The following is a 25,676-nucleotide window of genomic DNA, read 5'->3' as shown; positions in this document are numbered from 1 at the left end:
TTAATTTAAGCTGTGCTTCTAAAGTTGCATTTACCTAGTAGTATTTTACAATAATGAATGTGTGTATCTGAGCTACCCCGCTTATTGCGGACAGAAAGTTCGCAGGGAACGTTTACTACACGGATATATTTCGACATGGACCGGAAGTTGCCTAGCGACTACCTACATAGCTAGCTCTAGCCACGCTGAAGTTGCAACAACTTAGACAAAGTTATGAAATAATAAAGTGTATAATAATATTAGTCTGTTCATAATTTGAAGCATGGCTACCAAACGGAAATCCGATGTAACTGTTCCTGCTGAGGAAAGTGACCAACTCCTCATTCGTCCGTTGTAAGTTTTATATTAACATTGTTTTGTACTGAATTAACATTAGCTAACGAATCGCTCCAGTCCAGATATGTAATGATTTGAGTGAAGTGTGACGGTACTAACACCACATGTTGTATAGCTAAACCTTTGTTTTGTGCTAAACTACCTGCTCAGTGCTCATACTTCATCATCCAGATCAGTTTCAGATCAGATGAGCGAATAAATCGTTTTATTTAGTGACACTCGTTGTGGGGACCTAGCCCCTTTCGTGACTGTGATGCACCGTCATGCACGCCAACAAGGTTTGGCCGAGTGGCGTGCATCACAGTCACGAAGGGGGCTATGGGGGAATGTAAACAAGACAAACGTCTTTCTCTGGTCTGCACCCCCCTAACAATTCTGCAACCTGTTAAATAAAGTAGTCATTCATTCATTCATTCATTGTTTCTCTGTTTGCACGCAGAGGTGCAGGTCAAGAAGTGGGACGATCATGCATCATTCTGGAATTCAAGGGACGCAAAATCATGGTAATGTCTTGTCATGTTTCGTCAAGTAAGTGTGTAACGTTAATTCGCTTTAAAGTGAAAGGTCTAACATGACTGTTCTGTTCTGCAGTTGGATTGTGGAATCCACCCAGGCTTGGAGGGGATGGATGCCCTTCCTTATATTGACTTGATCGATCCCGCAGAGGTTGACTTGCTTCTCATCAGCCAGTGAGTGATTTGTTCTTATAACTCATCAGTATTGAGTTTCCTTTAAATCCATATTTTTCAGAGTGTTGCATATTTTTTGCGATTTTTAAATCAAACGTTTTCAAGTATTAACATCACTAACATGTCAAAAGAATGTAGAATGTATATTATCATCAATACGTTAGTTTAGCAATAGGTTAAAAGTGCCATTAGATCGTTTTAAGTTTTCGATCGTCTATCCAAGCCGGAAATGGACATTTTTAACCATGGGAATTGTAGTGTTTTTGCGGCCATTTTGTAGAGGACATGCATAGCTGTCGACCAGCGTTGGAATTTTTGCGAACTACACTTCCTGTCAGAGACTGTGGGGGTTCAAAGTTCAGTGTTCTGAATGAATCATATCAATAACTGTTATGATTCACGATAATAAGCCTCAAAAGGTAACGTTGCAGTTAGTTTCTCCTCCCTATTGTTAGCATGTAGGAACAATTGGATCTGAAATTGGTTTCAAAACGGTTGCACTGTGGGGAAAATAAAAAAGTACACTAGATTACAGTAGATATCATTATCTGTTCTTATGCACGCCTGGTGATACTAAATCCAAATTGAACTCCGGCATTTGAAAGATAATATATGTATATATATATATATATATAAATGTGCGAATTGGCTATAATAAGGTAATGTATAAGCATCATATTCTATATTCTATAATAATATTTCAAATTGCATTGGTCCGGATGGGAGAATTCAGTACTGTATCTACAGAACCTTCGGTTTTATCATCTTCCCTTTATTAATTTCCTTAGATTTTTTGTACACATGATCTCAAGAGGGTACTGAACGAGGTCAGTTTTTGAAGTTTGGTCATTATTATCATGGTGTTATTCACTGTCAAATCATAATTCATATTCTCCTTTGTTTCATCACAATTTAAGCAAGCCTAGTAATAGACACAATATTTCTGACACTGTGAATACATTCCCTGAGGTCCATAGATGTACCTAGATACCAAGAATATGCAAATAGCCCTTGTAGAAGTGGAGCAATATTCCATTTACCTAGGTATATATTTTATGCGGATTTTCACATCGTGTGGAACAGGTTATTAAATATCCACTGTATTTACACTTTGGAGACGTGATTGCTGACGTGTAAGTAAAACTCACTATTCAATATTATTGAAGTTGCTGTATGTCTTATGGACCTTTGCTTATACTACTGTCAAATTACAGAGGATGTAGTCATCTATACTTTGGAAATAGTAAGTGATAAACATCAGATAACATCGTTTCAATCAAAGTGGAGCTTTTTGGAGTTTGTGTGTTTTATTTGTTTATTCAAGGATCAAGAATACAATGGCATATTGTCTAATAACTGACCTTCATTAGTACATTCATTAGTACAACCTCTTTCTCTCTATTTCTTCAGTTTCCATTTAGATCATTGTGGTGCCTTGCCTTGGTTTCTCCAGAAGACCAGTTTCAAAGGGAGGACCTTCATGACCCACGCTACCAAAGCCATTTATCGCTGGCTACTGTCTGACTACGTTAAAGTCAGGTAGATGTTGACTTCATATTCATTTCTGCTACTTATACTACATTATTGGAATGGAATTTTGGTACCTATGTTATGGAACCCGTTCTAGTGGCTGGTCCAGTTAAGGTCCCTCGACTTTGCTTGGAACAGGGTAAATCTGCATTTTGCTATGATGCCCCCTAGCTCATGAAATGAACTCCAACAGTCCTTGAGACTCTCCTCTCTTTGTCAATCAAGTTGTACATGTTTTAATTGATTGTTATCCTTACTTGTCTTATTGTTATGATTTTATATGCTGTGTGATTTTTTTTGTATGCCTTTTTTGCTTAACTCTGTATGTACACTCGGCGTGACTGTAAATTAGGGAAACCTCAGTTGCCTTTTGAATTTAAATGAACATTTACAACAGCGATGCATGAAGGGGTTTTGGTCCCATGTAACGTATGGTTATTCTATAACCCTAGTTACATGATACTGGCTGAGCGTCTCGCTCTGCTACTGAGATAACCTCTTATCTCCTCACACCTAGCGTGCACAAAACAAATGCACCCACTTGCACGTGACCGCGCCACCCCCATGCGTCCCTATATGACTCCGGAAGTGGTCACGCCTCACCCTTCCCAATTCGATTTCCATAAGCGGAAACACCCCCAAGGGACCTCAGGGCGCTAAGACCGAGACGCTCAGCCAGTATCATGTAACTAGGGTTATAGAATAACCATATGTTACATTTCAACTGGCCTCGCATCTCGCTCTGCTACTGAGATACGAAGCGGGGGAGGCAGTCAACTCCACCAAAGTGCGAAAAAGGGGGAAACGGGTACCCCTGAACGCACAGCACAGGCAGGACCACGTGTGACACAGCACCCCGCGGTCCACACCCGCACACCCCTGCTAGCCCACCTGATGGCGGGATGCAGGAGAGGTCCCGGACCTCAGGACCGCCTGGGAGACAGAACCCCCAGTCATGTCCATGAGGTAAAACCTAACGAAAGGACCCGGGGAGGACCAGGAGGCCGCAGCACAGATGTCCTCGACCGAGGCCCCCCCTAACAGGGCAGCAGAGGCCGCCACACCACGAGTGGAGTGTGCCCTGACACTCCCGGGGGGGGGGGACCTGTCCAGCCAACGTGTAGCAAAGGGCAATGCCCTCGCACAACCAATGTGACAGGCGCTGCTTGGATAGCGCCTTACCCGCGCGAGGGCCACCGTACAAACAAGTTGATCGGAAGCCCTGAGATCCTGCGTCCGACTAAGGTAAACCCTTAGTGCACGGACAGGACACGACAGGTGAAGGCTCGCCTCCAACCCACTAGCGTGAGGAGGCGGATGAAACGCCTGAACCACAATATCCCTGGAGCGAAAAGAGCTCCGGATATTCTTCGGCACGAAGACTGGATTAGGCCTCGGAGTCACACCGCTATCGGCCCGAATAGACAGGCACTCAGGCCGCACCGAGAGAGCACACAGTTCACCCACGCGCTTAGCGTAGGTGATGGCCAAAAGGAACGCAGTCTTAAAGGACAGCCGATCCAATGGCGCCTGCTCAAGAGGCTCAAACGGGGCCTCCGACAACCGGCCCAGGACCAGTTGGAGGTCCCAACTCGGAGACAGAGAACGTTCCACAGGCTTGAGACGCCGAGCGCCAAGCAGGAAACGTTTCACGAGAGGGTGGCTGAACATCGTACCGCCCTCAAAACCCATGTGACAAGAGGATATAGCCGCGGCGCATACCCTCACTGTCGTGGCCGACGGCCTATTCAGGATAGACTGGAGGAAGGAAAGAACAGAGTCCAGGCCCCCAACCTCACACCACTCTCGAAAAGCACGCCACTTACCTGCGTAAACAGCGGTAGTAGACGGAGCGCGCACGTTCCGGATGGTGTTAACCACAGTAGGGTTAAGACACATCCCCTCCAGACTCACCCTCTCAGCAGCCAAACCATCAACGGCTGCCCCAGAACAGGGGGCAGACACAGCGTTCCGCGTGCCTGAGAGAGGGCCCGCGGCGACCATGGAACAGCCCACGGCGGGGCTACCAAGAGCTGGATCAGGACCGGGAACCACACAGCCGTGTCCCGGCGCGATCAGGATCAAAGTCCTGCGCTCCCGACGTACCCGCTCCTACAGCTGAGCTATCGGGTTTATGGGGGGCAACGCATACATAATCCCGGGCGGCCACGGATACATCGAGAAGGCATCCACCCCCAGAGGGGGGTTGTCCTTCCGACTGACCGAGAACCACAAGGGGCACTGGTGGGACTGTCTGCTCGCAAACAGGTCCACCGTGGCCTCCCTGAATCTGTCCCAGACCCGTCTGACTATGTCGGGACGTAGTCTCCACTCGTCGGGATGAGGACCGCCCGCGACATCGCATCTGCACCCACATTCTCCCTGCCAGGGATGTGGAGAGCCCTCAGGCTGCGCAGATTGAGAGACGCCCATAGCCAGAGCTCGACCGCCGCCCGGTGCAGTTGGGGGGGAACGTACTCCTCCCTGTCTGTTGATATACGACGCTGACGTCATGCTGTCCGTCCTGATCAAAACATGCTCGCCCACCACCAGGTGGCCGAGCCGCTTGAGGACCAGAAGGACCGCCTTCAATTCCAACACATTGATATGTAGCGCAGACCGGGCAGCATGGTTCTTGCCAGCTGCCCCCTACTGTGTCGGCCCGACACGTCTCCCCCCCCCCCCCCCCCCATCCCCTGAGGGAGGCGTCTGTGAAGACCATGACGTGTGATAGCCTGCTGCCCATGGAGATCCCGCTGGTGAGGGCACCAGGCCTCCACCAGTGGTCGGGAACCTTCAGTCGCTTCCACTTGACATTCACTGGGTCTATTTTCATACTGAAAAACCACCTCTGTATCCTCCTCATGAAGAGGAGGCCAAGAGGGACCACAGGTAGAGCAGATGCCATCATACCGAGCAGGCACATCACGGACAGTGCCGTAACCGTCCTGCCAGGACGGAACCTCCTGAGCGCGCTGAGAATATCCTCTCGCCGCCGCTCTGAGAGGGTTGCCCTCATGGGCCTTGAGCTCAGAACCAAGCCCAAGTACTCCACCTGTTGACTGGGAAGAGGAGTACTCTTCTCCCAGTTTACAGCAAAACCTAGACTGGTGAGGAATTCCACCACCAGCCTGGTATGAGACCTGGCGATCTCCTCTGACCGGCTGAGGAGCAGAATGTCGTCGAGGTAGAATAGAATTCGTATCCCCTGACGACGCAGAGGTCCCAGCGCGGTCTCCACGCACTTGGTGAATGTGCGAGGGGCCAGAGAGTAGCCGAACGGCAGCCTCTGGTATTCATACGCTATGCCCTGAAAAAGGAAGCGAAGGAATTTCCTGTGAGGAGGGAAGATCGGGATGTGAAAGTACACATCCTTCAGGTCTATAGAGGTGAACCAGTCTCCCACTCTGACAGCGCTTAGCAGGTGTTTGACGGTCAACATTCTGAACCGTCTCGCCACAATCAGCCGATTGAACGCGGACAGGTCCAGTATAGGTCTGACACCTCCCGATTTCTTGGGCACCAGAAAATACCGGGAGTAAACTCCCTTGGGACCACGACGATGGCCTGCTTCGCCAACAGAGATTGGATCTCGTCGGCCAGAGCTGTCACCGCTGCAGACCCTGACAAAAGGGTCTGTACCAAACCCAAAAACGGAGGGTGGGGTTGTGCAAACTGCAACACAAGCCCCAGCCTCAGCGTTCTCTCCATCCACCTCGACATATGGCACTCCTGTAACCATACGTGATGATAATCCCAAAGCACACCCGCCGCCAACTGGTGCTGGCCCGCCAGGAACCGTAGATAGGAGGCCCGGTCCCACCCGCTGTGTGTTGCCAACCCTGGACTCGCCAACAGCGCGAGCAGGGTGTCTCGCGGAGCCGGGATATCGCACCCTGACTCTACCAACGAGGCAATCGCACCCAAGGGGGGACCCTGACAGAAAGGGCCGGTCTGATACGGGGGGAGCGGCCATCACCCTTGGTGACATAAGCTCCCCCGCTGAGCATCTTCCCAGCATAGACTGCTGAGGATAGCCTGCTCTGCAGCTGGACATGCAAGGTGTGTGGTCCCCACACTGCCCGATAGGGTGGGTCCCTACACACCGTAGCCCTGTAGTGATATTACTACCACCCAAACCACGCGTGCCTGACTGACCACCGCCGGTCTTCCGGTCGGGGGAGGCACCAACGTGATACCCGGCCTGGCGAGGGCGGGGCTGGGGGAACTTACGCTGCGACCTCCTGGGCCTAGAGTTCCCCCTCTGACAACCTTTTTTAGATACAGGGAACCCTGCTCCGTCGACTGATACAACACCAGGCTCACCAAACACAGACGCAGAACGTGTGGTGTGGGAGCCGCTTGACAGCACAGCATTCTCAGTCAGACCCAGGCCTAGCTAGCAACTGGGTGTCAGCCCCTGTCCCCATGAGAAGCGAAACGTGGGGCCGCTTGCGCTTCACTGGAAGCACGCGGCCCACAGCCAAAGGGAACAAATCAGAGCCCTGTGTCCCGTAGCGAGGGGGAGTAACCGGAGAGCGTGCTAGACACAGCTAGACGGCAACAGTTTTTTAGGGCGTGCTCATCTAATGTAGCCGATCCCTCGGCCGCCTGTTTTATTTGTGCCCAGGGTATCTCAGGCGGGGGAAACATGGCCGCCGGTCGGGGGCCTCGCTGCAGCCTCTGGCGAGGCCGTGCTCTCGCCTCTGGCTGTGTGGTGTGGGGCCCAGGTCAAATACCGCCCGTGCCCCTGCGGACAGACCAAAAAGTCCCTCTGCGGAGAGGGGAGCCCTGAGGAGGGGAAGTCTTCTCTCCTCCTCAAGTGGAGACTGTTCCAACCAAAGATGCCTGTGAACAAGTGTTGACAGCATCCTAGCCCTCCCTGCTTGCGGCTGGGTCAAAAGCTGTATAACCTCAAAAACACGCGCAATGTTTTTGACGTCGGCTGGCCCTAAGGCCCCACCACCCGACACCATTTTGGACAGAAAAGCAGCCAAATGAGCAATGTTATTGGTTGCTGCTAAATTCCGTCCCGCGGCGATATAAGCTTCACCAGCCCACTCTCGTCCCTCTGGCGTCGGCTTCCGGGTGGGATACCGTTCAACCATGCCAGGGCAAAGGGCCGATGCTACCTGGCCCTCTAAGCACGGCACACCTGCCTTGCGCCCTGTTGTCAGCCCATCCACCCGTATAAAGGGTAAATAAGCCTCAGCAAAACCCCCCACATTAGACACCGATTGACCTTCAGCAATGAAACGGTTAAGAGGAAGGAAGAGTGGCGACAACCCTGCCGGGGTACATGGGGAACGGCGTCCCAACATTGTAGCATTAGCTGCACGCTCTAGGATATCTGGAAAAACACCCAAAAGAGTCATGACGACTGTTTTCCCAAATATCCCGCCCCCCGCGCCAATACATCACTCGGTCGTCTCACGAGACAACGAGCAGTATTACCCATGCTAGTATCGATGCCTGATAGCGCAGGCCTTACCTGTGCACAACTTAGCTCGACTGCTAACCGTCGCGCGACGTCCCTCGGTCACGAGACGAGGAAAACCCAGGACAGGACCGCTGTGCTGTTAGGATGTGCCGAGAAGGTTCCGGGGGCTGGTGAACTTCTGGCAAATACCCAACATTGTGTAATTTCTCCCTACGTTTCATAACAACCAGTTGCACTGCTACGTCAGTGTTGGAAACGAAATGAGGAAGGGTGAGGCATGACCACTTCCGGCATCATATAGGGACGCATGGGGGTGGCGCGGTCACGTGCAAGTGGGTGCATTTGTTTTTGTTTCATGTGCACGCTAGGTGCGAGGAGATAAGAGGTTATCTCGGTAGCAGAGCGAGACGCGAGGCCAGTTGAAATGTAACGGCTGAGTAGACTGCGGCACTGACATTGCTAGGGGTTACATTTCTGTATGGCATGTGCTGATGTACAGTAACGCTGACATGTTCAGATCATTATGACTTCATCCTACTTTACACCCACATGCTTTTATTTGAACAGTAATATGTTTATTTTAACAGCAATATCTTTATTTTAACAGCAATATCTCAGCAGATGAAATGCTCTACACAGAGACGGACCTGGAGGAGAGCATGGATAAGATAGAGACCATCAACTTCCACGAGGTGAAGGAGGTGGCCGGTATTAAGTTCTGGTGCTACCACGCCGGCCACGTCCTGGGAGCCGCCATGTTCATGATTGAAATCGCTGGTGTGAAGGTGAGGACCGGTTGATTAAATACTTTATACCAGCAAATATGAGCTACTTTGTAAAAGCATCAATCTCTTAAGTCAGTGTGATTACACTGAAATCATGCTCGGAGTGCTCGATGCTCTATATGAAAGTATATCTGCTTTGAGGAACAGTTTTCTTTTGTTGCTTTTGATACACAATTAGGGTGTGTAGGCTGTTTGTCTCACCGAGTCCAACAGAAGAGCAACAGTGCTAGCATTGCTACCACTGCAGTATGTGTAGGATCCGCTGCTGCCTGTAGCAGTTGCCTCAGTTGGGGGCCTATACCTTTCCCTAGAGCTATGTTTAGAGTGAGGTGGACTGGTCATTCTGCTCAGAGGGGGCAGCTCCTGGTGAAGAGGTCTTAGCTGAACTAGCGCCTCTGTCATTCTGCTCCGAGGGGGCAGGTGTTGATGTAGGGCTGGGCGATAAAACGATAACGATAACTAACTATCGCGATAAATTATTTCCTCGAAATAAACATGAAACGTGGTCGCAAAGTTTCGATATATCGATTTTCCAAGCTTGGATATGAGCACACGCACTAACAACCAATCAGTGAAGGAGATGGCCGACAGCGAAGGAGACCTGCGGTGCACCTCTGGGTAGAGAGGTAGGACACTCTAGTAGTAAACAAGGCTGGCTAGGATAATTAGCTTGCACGCCGCTATTTTATAGTTTACGTGCGGAGTGGGTGTGCGGCGTGAATTCTGAGGCCACGGTTAGAGTAGTGTGGGGTATGCGGTGGACGTTGTTGCAATGTATTGGGGCAGAACGGAGTATTTTAGGGTGATAGTTAGTACATTAGAAACAAGGCTGGCTAGGATAATTAGCTTGCACGCCGCTATTTTATAGTTTACGTGCCGAGTGGGTGTGTGGCGTGAATTCTGAGGCCACGGTTAGAGTAGTGTGGGGTATGCGGTGGACGTCGTTGCAATGTATTGGGGCGGAACGGAGTATTTTAGGGTGATAGTTAGTACACTGTCATGGAATACACCGCTTGCTCTGGCTAACTGTTAGTGCGCGGACTGATGACGACATCAACTCGAGACATTCGCAGCAGCAAAACAAGTCTATTAATAGCCCGTCCATCGGCGCCGGGCATAAGAAGTTAATTAAACTTGATAGAAATTATATCGACGATAATTATCGATATCGAGTTATATGAAAATAATTTTATAATTTTATCGCGATAACGTTTTTGGCCATATCGCCCAGCCCTATGTTGATGTACACTTCCTCCTCTTCTCTTTGTTCCTTTTGATGCTGTACTGGCTCTGTGTTGAGAGGGTCTACTTAATCTCTATTCCTTGCATCCTCAGTCACAGTATTTAACCTGTTCCACCCGACGGGACCAGATCCGGTCCCAAAATGGCATCTGGTCATAAATCCATATTTTTCAGAGTGATGCAAAACATTTGCGATTTTAAAATCAAACGTATTCAAGTATTAACATCACTAACATGACACAAAAGCATGTAGAATGTATATTATCATCAATACGTTAGTTTAGCAATAGGTTAAAAGTGCCATTAGATAGTTTTAAGTTTTCGATTTACTGAAGTCTACTGCGAGACGGCGACCATTTTGAAAATCTCAACCATGGGAATTGTAGTTTTTTTGCGGCCATTTTGTGGAGGGCCTCTATAGCTGCAGATTTTTTTTCAAACTACACTTTCTGGCAGGTTCTGTGGGGGTTCAGCGTTCTGAATGAATAATATCAATAACTGTTATTATTCGGGATAATAAGCCACAAAAGGTAACGTTTTTGACAAATATTGAAACGCAGTTAGTTTCTCCTCCCTATTTGTTAGCATGTAGCAACAATTAGATCTGAAATTAGTTTCAAAATGGTTGCACTGTGGTGAAAATAAAAAAGTACAGTACATTACAGTAGATATCATTATCTGTTCTTATGCACGCCTGGTGATACTAAATCCAAATTGAACTCGGGGCATTTGAAAGATAATATATGTATATATATAAATGTGCGAATTGGCTATAATAAGGTAATTTATAAGCCTCTTATTCTATATTCTATAATAATATTTCAAATTGCATTGGTCCGGATGGGAGAATTCAGTACTGTATCTACAGAACCTTCTGTTTAATTATCTTCCCTTTATTAATTTCCTTAGATTTTTTTGTACACATGATCTCAAGAAGGTACTGAACGTTTTTTATGTTTGGTAATTATTAGCATGGTGTTATTAACTGTCAAAGATGCAAAGAAAAATCATAATTCATATTCTCCTTTGTTTCATCACAATTTAACCAAGCCTAGTAATAGACACAATATTTCTGACACTGTGAATACATTCCCTGAGGTCCATAGATGTACCTAGATACCAAGAATATGCAAATGTGGTGTGTTTACTGAAGAAGATGTGTGCTACAACAATAAACTGAAAAACAAAGGACAATTCCAATCAAAGGAATAAATGCCATAAATAATCTAAAATTATACTAAATGGAAATAATGTAAATAATGATGATAATAATGACTAATGTTCAGTCAGCATTCGGTTAGACCTAACCAAATTGCTAAACAAAATAAATAAGCATTTGGTAAACTAAATGTCCATACTACTTCACAAAATACACGCATACACAAACGGGTGTCAATATCTTAGAATGCTGGCAAATAATCAAATCCTTCAAACAATTGATTCAGAAGAATACAGCAACAATACTCCTCAGTTGCCATTAAACAAATGATAGGATGACTTGTGTTGATTCCTTGACCCAGACCCACACTGGTCATTGCTCAGTAAACATTTGTTTAGAAATGTTTAGCTACCTATCCCGGCCACTAGGTGGCAACCTGATGCTTTCAGTAGAACCTTCCCTATCAAGTGAGTCAAATGAGAGGATGAAATGCATCACCCATTGTGCTAGTGGTTTCCCCCTGTCTTAATATTCTGTATGTCCACAGATCCTGTACACAGGAGACTTCTCTCGTCAGGAGGACAGACATCTCATGGCAGCAGAGATCCCCAGTGTCAAACCTGATATTCTCATTACAGTGAGTCCTGCTTACAGTAACACACCTGCAATTTACTCTTTAACCCCTGGTACAACAAACGGGGGAGAATTCATCAACGACTTCTGTCACTTTGACTTCCAGTAGGCTACATTAGAAGTAATGATTATGGGATGTCTGCGCTCTCTCTCTCCGTGTCTCCAGGAGTCCACGTACGGAACACACATCCACGAGAAGAGGGAGGAGAGAGAGGCCCGATTCTGCAATACAGTCCATGACATTGTCAACCGAGAAGGCCGCTGTCTCATACCAGTGTTTGCCTTGGGCCGAGCCCAGGAGCTGCTGCTCATCCTGGGTAAGAGAGACACAATTTGGATGGATCGCAAGGGCCTCTCCTAGTGTTATCATGGTCATTTGATAATGTAGTAGTCATGGAATTGGTCTTTGGTTCATGTGTGGGACAGTGCCATGACACTCGAGGTCAACACAACTGCCATTGGAATGTTTATGCAAATTGTGACTTTTGTCATGGCAATACAAAATACATGCACCAAAACCTTGTATCATAACAACATGATCAAATATTTTTTGGTAGCCATTTTAAAGTATACAGGCCATTCAAGAATATACAGTATTCTATCCACTCACAGTTCTATGGTTACAACCACACACGCCTAGCCTGGAAGCCAGTCTTTCACACCAAAAGGTTTTTTTAAACAAAACATTAAGAAATTATATAGTGTTTTACAGAGCACAATAAAATATAAAAAGGAAAACTTCTCATATACAGATGGAGAAAAAGAAAAAAATACATAAATAACTAAATTAATAAAATATGTATGACTTAAATCTCAGTTCATATGATATAAATGGGGTACATATAGCTATAGTTACACAGCGAGCAGTAACATTAACGTTAGTAGAATAAACACAGCCATATGTGCAGTTATAGAAGAAATAGACTCTATAACAGTTAAACAAGAACACCAGTAGCACTAGCGGACATTCTCGGCGGTAAATATGTTTCCGTCATCCTTCCGACTGAATGACTTCTGTTACGTTGATTGGCTGAAGAGTGTGTCTGTCGAGGCAAATACTCCCACCCACTGACATCATGGGTCTAGGCGGCTAGAAGTCGCTAACGCCTGTGTGTGTTCTTCAGACGAGTACTGGCAGAACCACCCGGAGCTGCACGACATCCCCATCTACTACGCCTCGTCTCTGGCCAAGAAGTGCATGGCCGTCTACCAGACCTACGTCAACGCCATGAACGACAAGATCCGCAAGGCCATCAACATCAACAACCCCTTTGTCTTCAAGCACATCAGCAACCTCAAGGTGAGGATATTTTGTCCACGACATCCTTCTCGTCAGTTGCCTGGAAATATCCTTTTATGGGAATTGACCTCTCTCAGACCCCGCCCTCTTTTCTTGATCCTCCAATCACAACTGTTGCCTCCCTCGGACAAATGTTTTTACAGGACACATTTTATTTGTCAGAGGGTTGTCGATTGGAGGATCAAGAAAAGAGGGCAGGGTTTGAGATAGGTAAATTCCATTCCGGATGTTTGTATCTAAGGGTACATGTTGTGCCCTTTACCCCTTTGTGTGGTGATGGTATAAAGGCATCAAGGTCAACTTTATTTTATATATAGAAGTCATATGACGACCTGTCTGTGTGTCTACCCCCAGAGCATGGACCATTTTGATGACATCGGTCCCAGCGTGGTGATGGCGTCTCCAGGTATGATGCAGAGCGGTCTGTCCAGGGAGCTGTTTGAGAGCTGGTGCACCGACAAGAGGAACGGAGTCATCATCGCTGGGTACTGTGTGGAGGGGACACTGGCCAAGGTGGGCTCAATTTAAATAAATAAACATAGTCATGTTCTCTCTGGTATAAATAATATTTGGCAATGATGCAGCCTGTTTTCATCATTTTAACTTAAAGTTGGTTTTGCTATCCATTGCTTTTGCTGAATTGCCATGTCTCCCATTTGTGACCGTTCTGCAGCAGCCATTTCATGTCCCTCCTGCTAAGTAGACCAATTTACCAATGGGTCACTTTCACCTGCACTGTTTTGTCTCACAAATAATTTCATTAAACAGAATGGCTACTAGGAGGGACACAATGGCTGCAGAGGGGGTATTGTGACATTTCATCACATGAAAAGAAAGGATAGTGAAGGAGAACCGAGCTTCTTAAGGAAAGTAGACGAGGCTGGTCTTAATCATATACGTACAGTACTTTATTCAATTTAGAGCACTGAAGTTCAAGACGGAACAGAACAGAACTGGCCGGCAGAAGAAAGAGAAGCCCGGTCTTTCATAATATATTAATATTTATAGACATTCAAGAACAGCTGATCACATGACAAGTCTAAACAGGCGTGTCCTCCCTCAAATCATACGATCTTACATCATCGGACAAAGATCATGGGCTCTTTGACGAGTCCCCCCCCCCCCGGTCCTGATGACCTGGCTTTAATGTTCTGGGTTATGTTATCATGTCCTGCTTTTGTACACATTCTACCTTGAATATTGTTTGATGAAGATGAACACAAACCTTCCCACAGAGGTCTGTCAACGTTAATATGTTACAGAGCTCGACGGGAAGTTAGTGTTCTTACACAACCCTAAATATCACTGATTTGTAGATCAATAGTAATTATGATCTTCTGGTATGGAAACTATACATTTTCTCCTACAATAGGTTCAGTCACACCGGGACGCAAAATGGTACAGTTAAAAGTAGCCCTGTCGATGTTGACCTGCATGATATCTGAACAGTTCCTTTTGTTTTCCAGCACATCATGTCTGAGCCGGAGGAGATCACCACCATGTCCGGTCAGAAGCTTCAGCTGAAGATGTCTGTGGACTACATTTCCTTCTCTGCCCACACTGACTACCAGCAGACCAGCGAGTTCATCAGAGCTCTCAAGCCTCCTCATGTGGTAAGTAGCCTGGTTTCAAACCAAAGTCAAAAGAGTTTAACTCCCAACAGAAAGATAATATCTTTATTGAGACATTAAAGACAAAACTAATATTGGTCATTGAACTGGCTTTAGCTTCCATAACCGTGTTGTAACCCAAGAGCAACTCATTTACCCTTTTAAGATGTTTGAGAGGGCGTGAGTTTATAATAATGTAGCTCTTAAGATGTTTGAGGGTGAGTTTATAATACTGTAGCTCTTAAGATGTTTGAGGGTGAGTTTATAATGCTGTAGCTCTTAAGATGTTTGAGGGTGACTTTATAATAATGTAGCTCTTAAGATGTTTGAGGGTGAGTTTATAATACTGTAGCTCTTAAGATGTTTGAGGGTGAGTTTATAATACTGTAGCTCTTAAGATGTTTGAGGGTGACTTTATAATACTGTAGCTCTTAAGATGTTTGAGGGTGAGTTTATAATAATGTAGCTCTTAAGATGTTTGAGGGTGACTATAATAATGTAGCTCTTAAGATGTTTGAGGGTGAGTTTATAATACTGTAGCTCTTAAGATGTTTGAGGGTGAGTTTATAATACTGTAGCTCTTAAGATGTTTGAGGGTGACTTTATAATAATGTAGCTCTTAAGATGTTTGAGGGTGAGTTTATAATACTGTAGCTCTTAAGATGTTTGAGGGTGACTTTATAATACTGTAGCCAGGGGAGGAAATTAGGCCACTTTACTGGCCAAATGCTAGTATTTTTTACGTTTGGCTGGTAAAAAAAATCAGATACCCGCCAGTTGGCTGGTAAGCCAAAAAGTTAGTTTCCTCCCCTGCTGGCGAGTATACAAAAAAATAAAAAACATTCTGCAATCACTGCACTGGCAAACGGTGCGCGTCTTCTGAGTGTTCGCTTTAGTTGACAGTGCCACGAGAGCACTGCACAAGCCCACCCGCGGACATATAATGTTTAATAAACGTTTGCGCAGTACTGGCCAACCCGCGGACATATAATAATAAAGGTCCCGCGGTACTAGGCTAGCCATCAGGAGCACTCGCAAACAGATAACGTTAAACACAGCAGAAGATGGAAAACAGACAGACTGACCAACGGGGAACTGCATCCAACCCTAGTACAACCCTCGAGTATAAGTTACTAAGGACACATTTAAATCACAGAGGTGTAATGTTAGTCTACTGGAACTGTATACAGTGGTTAGCTTCTAGTTAGCGTTTTAGCTATAGCTGCTTGCTAGCTAACGTTAGCCCCGTGTGCTCAAAGCAGCCAGCTAGGTGTATCTGTTATGACTATAATGTTTCCAAAAAAGCACCGGACTACGACGTAAGGTTAGACATTTTATTTCATGCTCAAAAGCCCCTGGCTTGCACATCGCAGTCACGAAAGGGGCTAGCTCAACCAGTGCACTGTGCACAACAGCACACCAACTCAACTGACGTTACCACAACACTTGACGGTACTTCACAGCACTGTCGTAAGACCACCGTGCTGTCTTAAAGGCACAGTGTACCTACCCAGATGCATACACAACATTGACGCGGCTTGACATACAAAGAAGTAATTATCACAATTAGCGATTTTTTTTGTCTGGTAAAAAATCTGTTTGGCTGGTAAAAAAAATCAGATACTCGCCAGTTGGCTGGTAAGCCAAAAAGTTAGTTTCCTCCCCTGACTGTAGCTCTTAAGATGTTTGAGGGTGAGTTTATAATAATGTAGCTCTTAAGATGTTTGAGGGTGACTATAATAATGTAGCTCTTAAGATGTTTGAGGGTGAGTTTATAATACTGTAGCTCTTAAGATGTTTGAGGGTGAGTTTATAATACTGTAGCTCTTAAGATGTTTGAGGGTGAGTTTATAATAATGTAGCTCTTAAGATGTTTGAGGGTGAGTTTATAATAATGTAGCTCTTAAGATGTTTGAGGGTGAGTTTATAATACTGTAGCTCTTAAGATGTTTGAGGGTGAGTTTATAATACTGTAGCTCTTAAGATGTTTGAGGGTGAGTTTATAATACTGTAGCTCTTAAGATGTTTGAGGGTGAGTTTATAATAATGTAGCTCTTAAGATGTTTGAGGGTGAGTTTATAATACTGTAGCTCTTAAGATGTTTGAGGGTGAGTTTATAATACTGTAGCTCTTAAGATGTTTGAGGGTGAGTTTATAATAATGTAGCTCTTAAGATGTTTGAGGGTGAGTTTATAATAATGTAGCTCTTAAGATGTTTGAGGGTGAGTTTAGAATAATGTAGCTCTTAAGATGTTTGAGGGTGAGAGTTTATAACTCATTGGATAACGCTCATTTACATCATGAATCAGATGTCCAATAACCCACAGGATAAATGACACAAGGGTCATTGATTGGTTAAAGATCATTTTGTATGATAAGAAAAGCCTCATCTTTTATTTATTATATAAGCTGATGTTACCGTGTGCTTTTTAGTCTCTCCTCCAGAACTTTATGGAACACTGGAGGTAGTCAGCTAGTAACGGATAAACTCAGCTTAGAGCTGAGTTATCTCTGATGATGGACGTAGCTGCATTGGGCAGAGGTAATGATGATGCGATATCCCTGATTAGCAGGGACCCAGAGAGACTCAGTTACCGTAAGAATTGTCGGTATCTTTAATAAACTTTCTTCAAATACACCTTAAGGTAAGACTCTGTTTTTATATTATTGCTGTGACTCGTAATTATTCTCACCGTATGGGCTAAACTGTGATTTACATAATTGTGTAAAATGGATTTGCATAATTGTCACAACAATTTCAACGCTAGATTATCGGTATTATGTTTTATCATAGATGCATGAAAGGGGGGAGCCTTATAATAATGTAGCTCTTAAGGTGTTCGAGGGTGTGAGTTTATAATACTGTACATATCTCAGAATAGATACCCAGTGTATAGACCCAGTGTATCCTGGTCTTGTTCAGATCCTGGTCCATGGGGAGCAGAACGAGATGGCCCGTCTGAAGGCTGCTCTGATCAGGGAATACGAAGACAACGACGAGGTCCACATCGAGGTCCACAACCCCCGCAACACAGAGGCCGTAAACCTGAACTTCAGAGGAGAGAAACTGGCCAAGGTGAGACCGCCACAGGTCCTCTACTGGGGTTGTAGATTTGTCTCTTTTGGGAATGTGTATCATTTGTTAGACAGATGTGTTTGTTTATTTTCTTTCCTCCATTTATCTAATCAGGGAATGTCGCATTGAAACAATGTAACAATGTAAACAATGCATACTAAGGCCTTGTCCAGACTAAAAACGATTTTGATCTTTTTCGTTTTCATTTAAAAAAATGTTTCCGTAAAAACGAAAACGTCTCAAGATTATTAGTGTGTGCCACAAATTTACAAAATAAATGTCTTTCCTGTTTTTAGACGTCGCTCTTTTATTTTGAAAACCCCGACCGGAAGTGTTGTCGTTGTTGTTTTCGATAACTTGTGTGTCCGGTTCTGTGCTTTTGAGCCGACGCTAGTTTTCAGAGACACACAAGCGCAAGCAGCTACACGAGGAGGAGGAGGACGAGCTGCTGATTTTAATCGGCAGGCGAGAGAGAACGCTCAAAGCTGTATATAATATAATAGCCCCGTGGTGCGGTCGGAGGCAGATCAAACTAACTGTTCTATTAAATTAATTGATTGATGTTTAACTTGTCCGTGTCCACTGTCCAGTCCTTTCGACTAGCAAACGTTGTCTGTATTTAACGTTACCTCAGGATACCACTGTAATTGTAGCAAAAGTTGTCTGTATTTAACGTTACCTCAGGATACCACTATCTCTTGTATTTAGTTGGTTAGCTATTTAGCTAATGTTGATAGCATAGCATACCTTGCTGGCTACAGCTCGACACCATGCCATGGGGATACTATTTACTAAATTATGGAGGCTTTTTAATCGTCAAGGTAAGAGGATTTGTCATGATCAACTGAAGGGGTATGCTATGGAACAGTATGTGCTTGGCTACTACTTGGGTTTTCAGAAAAAGTACATTTAGCTGTAAAAGCCAGATCAAGCTCAATAGCTTCTGTAACACTGTAAGGAAGATGTCAATCTGTTGTCGACGGTGGTTGGTGATGTTTGGCTGAGTTTGCACATGCGGGTTAAGGGAGAGGTGGGCTATCGTGTCATCGGTTCAGGAGAAGACGCGTATCGCTTGTGAAGTTGGTGACAAAAGGGGAGCGTCTTCAGAATTGCGCACTCTGGAAGCCGGTCTCAGAAAGTAGCGTCTTAAGGCTGCCAGAACGCAGTTCCGTGTGGATGAAAGGTACATACGATCAATTCAAATACTTTGACCGATACGACCGAAATCGGTTTAGTCTGGACATGGCCTAAGGGTGGGGCAAAAAATCTATTCACTTAAGTATCGCTATTCTTTGTTGATATCGCTGCCTCCCGAATCGATATTTAACCGCACTAGATTGCAATGACAAATTAGCCAGGCGGAACTAAATATTTTCACTATATATAGTTGGTGTTGGTGGGAAGCATTTAACAGCACACGTATTGCATTTTTACAGACACATGGAAATATTTCTCCCAGTTTGGATTTTCTATCCATTCAAATGCTTGTTATGAGGCAGGGTTGGATAAAGCAAGGGAGTAAAGGCCATATTTGGTTACACAGAAGTAGCTTCCTAACCTAGTTCGAAAGTTATTTTGGTTTCCTGCAACACATTGGCTTCATCCAGGACTTCATTATAAACAGGAATATACAATGGGGGTTGTATAATCCATTGTATATTCAATAGAAAGCGGACAGTGCCGGGTAGCCTAGGCATTGTCCAACTAACACCTCTCCCAAAGGCTAACCGGCCATGTCTGCTTCCATTCATTGTGCTAAGCTAGGCTAACGTGCAGCCAGATAGCTTTCTACTGAACGCACAGAGAGGAAACTGGTATCTATCTTCTTGTCTCTCTCTGGAGAAGACTGCAAGTTAATTTCCCCAAATGTTGGCGTGTTCCTTTTAAAGTTCTGTCTTCTGTGTTGCAGGTGATGGGTTCTCTGGCTGATGAGAAATGTGCTCAGGGTCAGAGAGTGTCTGGCATCCTGGTGAAACGGAATTTCAGCTACCACATCCTCAGCCCCTCAGACCTGTCCAGTGAGTGCTGCTCTCTCTACACCCTGTTGTGTGTGTGTGTGTGTGTTAACCCTTTCACTGCGACAATCCAGAAGGTTAACCCTTTCACACCCACAGTGGTAGTGAAAGGTTAACCTTCTGTAGTGTGGCAGTGAAAGGGTTAAGATGTGGCCGTGCGCTGCAGTTCCTAACAATGATGTTTCTAGCGTTCGTTTAGTTTAGCCGGTCAGGATGTCAAATGCGAGATGATGTTTTTTGCAGACTATTTTGGACTATATGCGTCTTGCTTTGGCGATCAGAGTTGCCAGCAAGTGCTACCTGTTAAAGTATGGAAAGCTCAACAATAGCATCCCTAATATAACCCAACCCTAAAACACCCCAGTTGGCACAGAGCCTACTTGTGCTGAAATCTCAGTTTGTGCCGCCATGTCAGCCTTCCACGCCCAGGAGAGAGGGAGAGCCTGCAGGAGCTCTGGTGTGTCACGGTCTGCGTTCATAGATAACCCGCTCTGTGTCTTTCCAGACTACACGGACCTCGCCATGAGCACGGTGAAGCAGACCCAGGCCATTCCCTTCTCCGGCCCCATCTCGGTGCTGGTCAGCCAGCTGCGGAGTCTAGCCGGTGGGTCACCGCTTCTCCACACTCTCTTGTCTCCCATCCACCTGCCTCTTCCTCAACCTACTCCTCCTCCTCCTCTTCGCAGCTCCCTCTTCTCTGAATCCCTCTTCTTCTCATCTCTCAAAAGTGAATGTTGTTGTGCTCATCCTTTCCTATGTCCTCTGTTGTCACAGGAGACGTGGAGCAGGTGGAGGCAGCGGAGAAGATCACTGTGAAGATCTTTAAGCACATCACCCTGGTGCATGAAGGAGGCATGGTGGTGCTGGAGGTGAGAGAACCGTCACTGTTGGAATTATGAATTTTCCGCGATGAGCCTTGGTGACGGGCAATGCCACACAGGAATGGACAAATTGGTTGTCCATGGGTGTCAAACTACCACAAAGAAGATTAAATGGGACTTCGGTTTGGCACCTCAAAATAAAAGCACAGAGGCTCGGGAGGTAAAGCAGTCGTCTGGTAATCCGGAGGTTCCCGGTTCGATTCCCGGCCAGCGTGTCGAAGTGTCCTTGAGCAAGACACTTAACTCCTAATTGCTCCCGATGAGCAGGTTGGTACCTTGCATGGTTGCCTCCGCCATCGGTGTGTGAATGTGTGAATAAATGGGTAAAAATGTGAGAAACAAATTGTAAAGCTCTATATAAATGCAGCCATTTACCATTTAAATGTACCTTTTTATTTATAAAAACATTTCTATATCAAGACTTATTTCAATATTGATAGATGTCATATCTGCTTTGATGGAAAACCGAATAGATGTTCTTCATGTTGGTTAATCTAATAGATGTTCATCGTGTTGGATAATCTAATAGATGTTCTTCATGTTGGTTAATCTAATAGATGTTCATCATGTTGGATAATCTAATAGATGTTCTTCATGTTGGATAATCTAATAGATGTTCATCATGTTGGATAATCTAATAGATGTTCTTCATGTTGGATAATCTAATAGATGTTCATCGTGTTGGATAATCTAATAGATGTTCATCATCTTGGAGAATCTAATAGATGTTCATCATGTTGGATAATCTAATAGATGTTCATCGTGTTGGATAATCTAATAGATGTTCATCGTGTTGGATAATCTAATAGATGTTCATCATGTTGGTTAATCTAATAGATGTTCATCGTGTTGGATAATCTAATAGATGTTCATCATGTTGGTTAATCTAATAGATGTTCATCGTGTTGGATAATCTAATAGATGTTCATCGTGTTGGATAATCTAATAGATGTTCATCGTGTTGGATAATCTAATAGATGTTCATCGTGTTGGATAATCTAATAGATGTTCATCGTGTTGGATAATCTAATAGATGTTTGTCATGTTGTCAACATTTGCTTTTTATTATTAATTTAGACACCAAATTGTGTATCACGATTCACCTTTTATGAAAAAAGATACAATAAACAATAGATAGATATATCGCCCAGCTCTATTCCACGACTGATGCACGATAACATCACTAACACGATAGCAGAAAATGTAGCCCTGCCCTCTTTTCTTGCCAAACATTGCATGGGAAGCAATAGTTGTGATTGGAGGATCAAGAAAAGAGTGCGGGCGGGTCCCTGCGAGGTAAACGCCCTGACGGTTGTCTGTCCCTCCACAGTGGCTCGCCAACCCTCTGAACGACATGTATGCTGATGCGGTCACCACCGTGGTTCTGCAGGTCCAGTCCAACCCCAAGGCTCAGAGACGTCAGTATACATAAAGGAATAATACGGAATCTGAACAGAACCAAAGAAATAGATCCTGTGTCCCGTTGTCCTGATACTGTTCTGTCATTGTAGTTGTGGAGTCCAAGAAGGACGACGGCGTGGACATGGAGACTTTCCTGGAGAGGCTGGAGATCATGCTACAGTGAGTGTTGAGGACTGAAAACTCAACAAGAATATCTGGAGAATATCTCAATACTTCATTCATTGACAAAAGAAAATCAACATATCAACCCTATACGGTCCGCATCAGATTTTCATGATGCATGTTCCTCATGTTGGATAATCTAATAGATGTTCATAATGTTGGATAATCTAATAGATGTTCATCATGTTGGATAATCTAATAGATGTTCATAATGTTGGATAATCTAATAGATGTTCCTCATGTTGGTTAATCTAATAGATCTTCCTCATGTTGGATAATCTAATAGATGTTCATCATGTTGGTTAATCTAATAGATGTTCGTCATGGTGGATAATCTAATAGATGTTCGTCATGGTGGATAATCTAATAGATGTTCGTCATGGTGGATAATCTAATAGATGTTCATCATAGTGGATAATCTAATGGTTCATCTTTTAACATAATGAGATATTTGCAGGTGTCTATACTAACACACATGTCCATAATGACCAAGTGTCCATATTTCTGAGGTCATAGATGTTGTTGAAACCTATGATGTGGCCTGGATTTTAAAGTCTGGTGTTCCTTCTCTTCACAGAGACATGTTCGGAGAGGACTGTGTGAATTTCAAAGATGACAAAGACTTGACGGTTACAGTGGATGGAAATACTGCTTATATCGACCCAGAGACCAGGGTGAGTCCCTACAGTGTTGGTGTGTGACTGAATGTACATTAGAGACCAGGGTGAGTCTCTACAGTGTTGGTGTATGACTGAATGTACATTAGAGACCAGGGTGAGTCCCTACAGTGTTGGTGTATGACTGAATGTACATTAGAGACCAGGGTGAGTCCCTACAGTGTTACTGTGTGACTGAATGTACATTAGAGACCAGGGTGAGTCCCCTACAGTGTTGGTGTATGACTGAATGTACATTAGAGACCAGGGTGAGTCTCTACAGTGTTGGTGTATGACTGAATGTACATTAGAGACCAGGGTGAGTCCCTACAGTGTTGGTGTGTGACTGAATGTACATTAGAGACCAGGGTGAGTCCCTACAGTGTTACTGTGTGACTGAACATACAGAGTTGTGTACAGTCCTTGACTAAAATAGATTCTCTTAGCTAACGGTTATACTATTATTTAGATGTTTTAGTGGATTGTTCTTTTTATTTTATTTATTTCATCGTAATATTCATGAATATGCTTTGCCAATTGCATTCATTTGCAGGACAATAACGTGGGAAATGTAGATTGTACAGGTGTATACTTATTCTTCTTTTTTCTACTTTTTCTCCCCATTTTCTGGTTTTCTCCCATCCCAATTTCGTATTGTCCAATTTTCCCCTCCCCTGTCTCGGATGTTGTTAGACCATGCCTCCCACTGGTCAGCTGCAATGTGGACGAAGCCTTGCGTCACATGTCCCCTCCGGTACACGAGGAGGCAGCCGTTGCATCTTTTCACCTGCACAGCGCGACCTCTCAGTGGCGAGGAGTAGCACGTGGGAGGCTCACGCTGCCCCCGTCACTTCCTGATTCTGCTGCGCAGGTGCACCAACCGACCTGTAGGAGTCGCTGTCCACAACATCCGATCCCCACCCACCAGCTTTCCCACCCCTAACACTGCCAATTGTTAGTATGAACGACCAGCCAAGCTGGTAGCAACGCCGAGAGCTGGGCTCGAACCCAGCGTCTCCTGCACAGTCTTAATGCCTCACTCCAATTAAGTGTGTCGGTGTCACTTGAGTCAGAAGAAACATGCACCTCTACCCCTGCGGAGCCAGCCGTGTATAGTGTAACAGAGTGACAGCCAATGAAATGGGTGCATTTGTCACGCTGTCCAAGGTGCTGAACCTCTCTCTCGCAGCTCCGTGTTGACTGCTTGAATCCCGCTTGGGGCAAAGCCTGCTGCCTGTCAGCCGACCCCTCTGCTGGTGAACACGCACCTCTACCCCCCAATTGCCGTATTTACACGTTGACTTTAATAAACGGCACGGCTCAAATACTTGACATACCGGAAAGACAGTTGCGCTGTCTTTAAACTGCTAATAAATAATACTCCATGACTCCGGCGAGACGCGCACCGGGGGATGATGATGAGCCGCCAAGGCACCAGCGAGGGACCGAAGCTGTCCAGAAAACCGTGAGAGAAGCTCGCCACCTCACTCGCCACTAGCCCCCATCACTCGCAGACACCGGGTCCGGTAGAGCCGGTATAGGCTACAGAGAGCCTCGCCGAGCCAGCCAGCCAGGGCACGTTAAATAAATTGTGAGGGGGAAAGAAAAGAAAAAAGTTAAGTGCAGGCTGTGTGTTCTCAGTGAGAAGATGCTCCCGCAGCGGTGCTTTTGTGCGGTTACAAATCCCGGTGCTAGGTGAAGCATACAGTTTAATAAGATTAATAACAATGTGCTATATATAGCCTACCGTCGGCATCGAATATGAAATAAAGGCATTTAAATAATAAATACATTATATACATCTGTGCATAAGTACACATATACTATCGATAATCTAGCGTTTATTTGAAAACGATTCATAAATAGGCTGAAAAATGACAGTTTTTTGTGTATTCCAGAATATTCCAGTAAAGGCCGATTATCACAGAATCTTAATATTTTCCTGAAACTTAAAAAAAAATTGCGTTTTTCAAAAAGGTATAAAATGGAAATGAACCGATTAAAAAAAACAATCCATTTCGACTGTTGACTGCAAACAAGTCATTGATAAGCGACGGCCAGATTAGACACACAGCCATAATTTAAGACATAGTTTATGCGTTTTGCAAATATGAGAGTTCTAATCATTGAAGTGGACGCTGGCATATGGAGCCTTTTAGCTCTCTGCATGGCTGGCACTCAAAGTGTTAAGGGAGGGGCGGCTCTTGTAGCTCCTACAGAAAAGAATAAATGGCATACATATGATGTGTTTTCTAACTGGAACCCTCCTTGTTTGCAGACGGTGAAGTATGAGGACGGCAGCGCTGAAGACGAGACCCTGAGAGAGATGGTGGAGCTGGCTATTCAGCGTCTGTACGACGCCCTCGACCCCGTCAGCTGAGCAGGAGGAGGAGCGTCTCACTCCTCTGGGACGGATCACTCTCTGGCTTCATCCTCAAGAAGGAGCAGAGCAGATAGTTTTTTATAGAAGATGTAGATGTTTTTTTCTTTCCTTTCATTCCTGTTTGTCTAGCTGTTGCCGTACACAAAGAAATCTGTGTGTAAAACACGATTCCAACGGAATCGCCATCAGTTTATTTTGGAATAGCCTTTGTACTTTTTTATAAAAATATTAAATGAATTGAATTGAAAGACGACCAATCACTTTATGACTGAATAAAGGTCTTTGACTGACCAATGACTCGGTGTCGATGTTGGGGTATTCTGATTATTTCTGTGTTCAAATGAGCCTTCTACAGAA

At 44.9% G+C, this 25,676-nt stretch overlaps 1 protein-coding gene across 1 annotated transcript; it reads left to right on the top strand.

Moving 5' to 3' along the window:
• The first annotated feature begins 158 nt into the window (after positions 1–158).
• Positions 159–25,621, top strand: cpsf3 (cleavage and polyadenylation specific factor 3). The gene is made up of 18 exons (XM_084314758.1): positions 159–333; positions 776–839; positions 928–1,025; positions 2,436–2,564; positions 8,603–8,780; positions 11,729–11,818; positions 11,981–12,131; positions 12,939–13,114; positions 13,469–13,627; positions 14,581–14,727; positions 17,648–17,800; positions 19,710–19,818; positions 20,321–20,419; positions 20,590–20,684; positions 22,027–22,114; positions 22,208–22,277; positions 22,858–22,954; positions 25,215–25,621. The coding sequence occupies exons 1-18, from the start codon at positions 263–265 to the stop codon at positions 25,314–25,316; spliced, it is 2,076 nt and encodes a 691-aa protein (XP_084170884.1). The 5' UTR covers positions 159–262; the 3' UTR covers positions 25,317–25,621.
• The last annotated feature ends 55 nt before the right edge of the window (positions 25,622–25,676 follow it).

The sequence above is a fragment of the Notolepis coatsorum genome (genome assembly GCF_963971535.1).
Source record: "Notolepis coatsorum genome assembly, chromosome: 5".
Taxonomy (NCBI): Eukaryota; Metazoa; Chordata; class Actinopteri; order Aulopiformes; family Paralepididae; genus Notolepis; species Notolepis coatsorum.
Note: the sequence above shows the minus strand (reverse complement) of the source record. Positions and strands in the feature narration are given on the sequence as shown.

Excerpts from the sequence above, each read along its gene's own strand:
- cpsf3 (XM_084314758.1), top strand. The coding sequence starts at position 263 with ATGGCTACCAAACGGAAATCCGATGTAACTGTTCCTGCTGAGGAAAGT. Across the intron at positions 1,026-2,435 it reads GACTTGCTTCTCATCAGCCA|TTTCCATTTAGATCATTGTG; the intron begins GTGAGTGATTTG and ends CTATTTCTTCAG. Across the intron at positions 22,115-22,207 it reads CAACCCCAAGGCTCAGAGAC|TTGTGGAGTCCAAGAAGGAC; the intron begins GTCAGTATACAT and ends CTGTCATTGTAG.